Source organism: Cryptomeria japonica, chromosome 2, assembly GCF_030272615.1.
Source record: "Cryptomeria japonica chromosome 2, Sugi_1.0, whole genome shotgun sequence".
NCBI lineage: Eukaryota > Viridiplantae > Streptophyta > Pinopsida > Cupressales > Cupressaceae > Cryptomeria > Cryptomeria japonica.
In genome coordinates this window covers 678,175,153-678,182,253 of record NC_081406.1, presented here as the reverse complement: position 1 = coordinate 678,182,253, position 7,101 = coordinate 678,175,153, and the positions used below count along the sequence as shown (strand labels likewise).

Genomic DNA, 7,101 nt, shown 5'->3' with positions numbered 1-7,101 from the left:
AATATTATATATATATATCGTTTCCCATGTGAGACTTTGCATTGAAGGTGGTCAATTTCAGTTTCAAATAACTAATAAAAAAGTAGAGCTAACATAAGGAGTGAAGGAGGACACGACTGAGAGTAGACGCCAAATTGTATGCTGAAAATGACGGGACTCTTAACAGCCAAAATTTTACAAGACATAATGGTGTTGATCATCCCAAATATAACCGAGTTTTTTTGGCGTTGAAGGAAAAGATTCACAGTAATAATGTTGAGAATGGATTACTCAAATGAAAAGTGCTAAACACATGAACGAAAGCTTTTATATTGCTGTTATGAGATGGAGTACAGCGGAATATAATGCTTCTGGTCGGTTCTTCATGAAGGTTTTGTGACGCTAAACAGAAAAAGTAAAGTATTATTTGGTGCCGTTAATCCTCCGTCTCATTATATATTTGGGTTCATGGTTAGTTGCATTTGAAAGAAACAATTTGAACAAAATTATAGAAATGGGTTCATACGATGAAAAAATTGCTCCCACTGGAGATGAATCAGTTCAGATCGATATGGAGGAGTCCGCCATGGATGCCCATTTTCTGCTGAGAGGTGGCAGACCAAGTTATGAGAACAAAAAGTATTCAAAAGCCCAAATGGAGGCTTTGACAGCTTTGTGTGATACCTTGTTTCCTTCTCTGGATCACCATGCAATTTCAAACAGTGATGAGGAGGATGCACTTAAATCTTTCTATGGCACCTCGGCTTCCCAGGCTGGAATACCCCTACATGTATACTTGTTTTTTCTGTTTTTAAGTGTATTTTAAAATCAAGTACATAGCATTTAATTTTACTGAGATTCTGGGTTTCAATGCAGTACAAATCAGCAGAAAATTGTTTAGCATTTAAGTTTATGGAGGTTTTGGATCTCTCTTCCTTACCCATCATCAGTGTTAAGAAAGAAGCCTGTGTTTGTTTCATAATTTGTACCATTCTTTATTTTTGACAGAATTGAGAGAATTGACATTGATTTTCAAGGTAGTGTATTTCAATGTGTGTCCTAAATCAATTCGGAAGCATTTAAGTTTATTGAGGTTGAGGGTTTTTCTCCAGGACCCATTATCTCCACAACCCATGTTCTTGTTTCTGTTTCTAATTCTTGAAAACATGTAATAAATAGTTAAGTCAGCAGTCATAACATATTAGGACATATTGTATTTCAGAGAAATCAACATTGATGATTGAGATTGTGTATTTTAATGTGTCGTCTGCAATCAATTGTGTTATTTAAGTTTACTGAGATTTTGGGTCTCTTTGCCATCCATTATCAGGGCTAAGAAAGAATCTGTGTTTTTTCCTGCTTTACCCACTATCTTCTACACATTTTTGAGGAAATAGAAAAGAAAAGGCAAGGCAGAGCAGATTATATCATGACATGCATTTTTGTTTTTATGGAGTTTAAGAGAAATTAAACATTAAGGATTGAAATTATGTGTTTTAATTGGTTTGTTTTGGGAAAACAATTACAGTTAGCAGGATATATGTCTGAGCGCTTGGTACACGCTGCTTTGGGATTGCTGAACCTATCATTGTGGCTTCTTTCAACATGGTACGGGACATTCATATTGTGTGGAAGATTATCTCTATCCTGTCATTTTCCCTGTTTCCAAAGGTTTTCTCAGGTTCTACAACATAGAAGAGAGGAAATTATGCTCTCTTGGTCACACAGCTCCTTCTATCTATTTCGTCAGCTATTTAAGGCCATCAAATTCTTATGCTGCCTTACATTCTACACAAAGGTATATCCATTAACGACAAATACTTTATGACAGGACTGTCTGTAATTTTTATTTTTTTTTAAATTGCAAAAGTGCATGAATGAGAAGCCCTATAAGATGCTGCTGATTCAATGTTTTTTAAGGTTTTGCATATTTCCCAAAATACTTAATTGTATGCTAGAATACCTGAATTGAACTTGTATGGAACTTTGGAAAAGGGTGACAGACTAGGTGCCTGAAATGTTTGTAAATTGAAATTCTGTTTCTTGAACTTGCAAAAGCACGTCATTGATGAGCTCTTCCCATACACATTTTGCAACAGTTTTATGTGCTTATAGCTGTTATGCAAAGGGTTTGGGCTTTGTTAATTTTTTACTTCACTAGCTTGATTGCATAATCACATTCAATGAAGTTTACTATTTTAATTTTCAAATCAGCCTGTGTAGGATATGCTCCTGGTTTCTACATCAGAAAATGATCTATACAAAATGGAAAATAATATGAAGATAGACAATCTTTCTTTCTGGTTTTGTTGCCTCGTTTTCTTCCACAACTAAAGTGCCGTTGTTGTGCAGACAATAGACACTGAATCTTCTAGAAAGTTATGATGACTTTCAGAATGATCTTTATTAGATTTTATATTGCTAGAGATATATACAAGAAAAATCTAAAGTAACATTAGATGAAAAGACAAATGGTAGCAGGCCAGAAGTCTCCTGAATGTTGGATTGTTTTCTTTTAAGATATTTATACAGTGTTAATGACTAATAGGCTAATATCCATATGGGTTTCTGGAGAAGAAAAGGTCCACCACTACCCTTTAACGTGCACAATTGTTTTTTAAGTGTAGTCTGCACAATTGATGATTGCCAGGCCTACTCTTCCCAACACCATTATTTAAGTCAATATTGTAGGTATACCTACACAACTATATACGTCTGCCGTTTTTTAGAGGACAGAGTAATGCATTTCATGAGTTGTGCTCCCACTTTATGTTTTAATTCAATTTAATGTCCTCTTTTGATAGTTAGTAACATCATGTGAACGTTGAAAAAGGTATGCAGATATACATCACTCTCTTTATCATTCCTACATTTTTTTAATATTTTGTTTGTATCCTTGTTTTCCATTTCTTATCTTTAGAAGCTTATAATTGATCTCTCAACGTGATCTTGATCTGGTTCTTTTCTGTGGGCGCTTTATGTGATGTTGATCCATGTTCCTTTCAATTTGCTAAAGTTTCTTTATGGTCTGTACTTAAATTTATTTTTATTTGTCCTCTTGTTTTTTCTGGTTTCTGGCCTTGTGTCTTTCAATATAATCTAAATCTCCAAAGGTGCTCTTGTTTTTCTCAATTACATCTTTCAACACAATCCTGACACCCAAAACTGTCTCTCTGTCTGTGGTCTATGAATTTTAACTTGTCTGACAACAAAATTTTGAAAGTTTTGCTCTTTTATCTCACTGTAATTCAACTCTTTTTCTTTAATATTAGGCTTGAGTTTACTGATTAACATAGACACTGACAATTCAGTTTTCATAAATCGACTGTGACATGGGAAATCAACTTTAAATCTATTTGAAAATTTTGCAGGTGGACGAGAAGAATGAAAATCCTTCATGGAAAGCAATGGGTTACTGTGGGCCAGACCCAGAGCTCCTATCCCAAAGAAGAGAGGAAGCCATGAAAGGCCCACTGCATGACAAGGTCATTGACATGCAAGATGTTGCATTAAATAACATCGCCGACACTCTGCGCAAGGCTGGTTGTGAGGTTACAGAGGAAAGTTCCAGAAAAGGAAACAAGACACAGAAATCAATTACTATAAAATGCGACGTGGTAGTAGTTGGTTCAGGCAGCGGAGGAGGAGTAGTTGCAGGGGCACTTGCAAAGGCAGGACACAAAGTGATAGTGGTAGAAAAAGGCAAATACTTTGCAAGAAACGATCTGTCCTTACTGGAAGGGCCGTCATTAGATCAGATGTATGAAGGGGGTGGGCTCTTGGCCACAGACGACCTCGGGGTAGTCCTCCTCGCCGCCTCCACAGTGGGTGGAGGATCCTCAATCAACTGGTCCGCTTCCCTCCGCACGCCTGCTCATGTGATTTCCGAGTGGAGTAAAGAACTCAAGCTCCCTCTTTTTTCCTCTCCTCTGTTTGCTCAAGCCATGAACACAGTCTGCGAGAGAATGGGCGTGAAGGAGACAGTGCACAGCGAAGGATTAGCTAACAAGACACTGAGAAATGGCTGCACTCACCTCAACTACAACGTGCTCAACATTCCCCGCAACGGTGATCCAGAGCACCGTTGCGGGTGGTGCTGCTTCGGCTGCAAAGACGGAGCAAAACAGGGCACGCAGGAGACGTGGCTGGTCGACGCCATCAATCACGGCGCCGTCATTCTGTCATCATGCAAAGCCGAGCGAATCATCATCACAAAGGCAGCAGCCGCAGGAGTAGTGATCGAGGCAGGAAACAGGGGATTCCATATGGAGGTGCAGTCGAGAGCCACTGTAATTTCCTGCGGGGCGCTCTGCAGCCCTGCTCTGCTTAAAAAAAGCGGCCTGAAAAACCCCAACATTGGGCTTAACCTCCACCTCCATCCCGTCCAAATGGCATGGGGTTTTTTCCCGGATGCCATTGAAAACAGCTACGAGGGTCCCATCATGACTGCAATGCATCAAGTGGGAGACCCATCTGGGTACGGGGCCATAATCCAGGCCCCTTCACTGCATCCAGGTTTGTTTTCAGTCCTAATGCCATGGATTTCCGCTCTCGACATGAGAGAACGAATGTTGAGATTCTCCAGAACTTGTCATCTCTTCGCCTTGGCCAGAGACACAGGCTCCGGCACAGTCAATCTCCCGGACCACTTAACATACAGCCTGAGCTCCCATGACGAAAAGAATCTGAACAAAGGAATCGAAAAGGCTCTCAGGATTCTCGTCGCTGCTGGTGCCCAGGAAATCGGGACTCATCATTGCAAAGGCGAGCGTTTGAAGATCCCTGGTTCGAGTGCAGAGGAGATTGAGAGGTTTATAAAAAATGTGAGCTTGAGACGATTGAAGGACTTGTCGACGCCTCTGTGCTCTGCACACCAGATGGGCAGTTGCAGAATGGGGGCGGATGAGCGCAATTCTGCAGTGGACGGGAGAGGTCAGTCGTGGGAAGTGAAGGGATTGTTTGTGGCGGATGCAAGCGTGCTTCCAACTGCTCTGGGCGTTAATCCAATGGTTACTGTTCAATCTATTGCTTACTGCATTGCCAACTTTGTTCACCACTCTCTCAATACAAAGCCACATAAAAATTAGCACAATCAGTCTACGGCAATCTCTGCATGAATGCACAAAGTTGGAAGCTCGATGTCACTTATATGTCAAATCATTTGTGAGAGGATAACTGGCAATTCGAGTCACATGTAGTACTTGGCTTACATGAGGAATTTTGCCTGCATTCTGCAGTTTAGTTTAAATTATACTGTGTTGTATTGTGTTTTTCTGCTATCAAAATGTATGGTCTGGAAAGTCGGAATAGAAATTGATCTAGAGGTTTAAATTTGGATGATACTTCAATCAATGTAATTATAATTTAAATTAATTTAATAGTTGTAATTTATGATATTGAGATAGATAAATAGAAATAATAAATAAAGTAAGAGGGACAGGGATTTATCTATATTTTATTATTAAAATATTTTATTTTGAAAACAATGTATGGATATAGAAAAATATCATTATGGATTCTGCTTAAAAAAATATTATATTATAATTAATATTGAATTATTATATTAAATTATGATTATTATATGATTATAATATTGTATTTTTATATTTCTATTAAACTCTTTACAAAAACAAAAGAATTATTAAGACTAAATTATTGTTATTATGTATTATTATATTTTTATATTTTTTATATTTATATTAGCTCTTTACAAAAGCAAAATAAATTATTAAGACTAAATTATTATTATATTATTGTATCGTTATATTTTTATTTTATATTATTGTAAACCTTATCCTTGTAAAAAAAAAAAAAATTCTTTTATAGCCATTTTCATTTTCAATTGCTAATAAAAATTTTAAAAATTTTAAATTTTGAATTGAATATTCAAATGAAGTCTTGAAATGATTGAAATCTAAGAATCTTGAGATCTATGACAAAGTTACCCATAATATGATCAAGTACTCTAGCTTTAACTAATATCAAATTTATCATCTATACATGCAAAAATGAATCACCTAAGTGTAGATCTATATCTAGAAAATAAGGTGGTGTTAAGAAAAACAAAATTGGAGTCTACTATGTACATTAGAGAAGTACTTTGTGTTACATCAACCCAATTAATCTCTAATAAAATATGGTAATTAGTGAATAACATGAAGGTAGTGTAGATCCAATATAAAAGCAATCAAACATTTGACTTTTTTTTTTTAATAGACATATATAAAATGATTCTATAATCATTACAATTTGTACAAATCCTTAACAATTTTTAGCATGATTGCAAACTCTGAATTTATTCACTTATGGATACGAATTCGCACTCAAAATCTGCAAGAGAAGAATAAGTGTGTAATTAAGAGACATCTACTTCTCTAAATTGGCAAGTCATAAGATTAATAAATACTTCAACATTTGCATGCAAGACTTTTCTATTTCTTTTATTTGTGACATGAAGTGGAACACACACACACACATAGGTAATATCCACCCTACCACAAAGCATTAGCTTCCCCGTGCTACTCCACTAGAGAAGCTTGACCCATCACAAAGGATCTAACAAGATGTGGCCAATATGCATCATGATGGAATCTAATTCTTATATGTGATTATGAATCTAATAAAAAACTCATTGCTCATATACTAAAAATCATAATTCTAAAAAGAAAAATAAATGAACATAGTTGGATAGCTCATACTTGGTTTAGCTTTCCTCTAAACAACATAATGTATTCTAAATGTTTTATAATTAATCTAGTAATATTGAGCAACCATTTGCACCAAAAGCCATTGCTTATTAGCTTGTCTTGTTGATTGGCATGTTAAGATGTACTAAAAATTTGTACAATGCTACCTCTTAAGCATATAAAACATACAAATTGTATGAGTATATGGTGTCTTAAATTCAAAACACATGTCACCTAGTGATAATAACACGTATTTAAGTGTTAATTGTCTTACAAGTAATAATATCCAAAGTAAATTATTTATAATAGGGATAATTTATATATTTATAGGGTGGTCTAAAACTATTTTGCAATTACATCCATTGAAAAATAATTACACCCTAAAAGCCACAAATTGCATTATATATTTGTAAAATGCTAGAATGTCTTCTATATC

The 7,101-nt window shown here is 35.9% G+C and overlaps 1 protein-coding gene across 1 annotated transcript; it reads left to right on the top strand.

The window, feature by feature from the left end:
• The first annotated feature begins 250 nt into the window (after nt 1–250).
• On the top strand, nt 251–5,379 carry LOC131036874 (long-chain-alcohol oxidase FAO4A). Its single transcript, XM_057968881.2, has 3 exons — nt 251–769; nt 1,508–1,777; nt 3,351–5,379. Exons 1-3 carry the CDS (start codon nt 494–496, stop codon nt 5,064–5,066), a joined length of 2,262 nt encoding a protein of 753 aa, XP_057824864.2. The 5' UTR covers nt 251–493; the 3' UTR covers nt 5,067–5,379.
• Nucleotides 5,380–7,101: the final 1,722 nt, after the last annotated feature.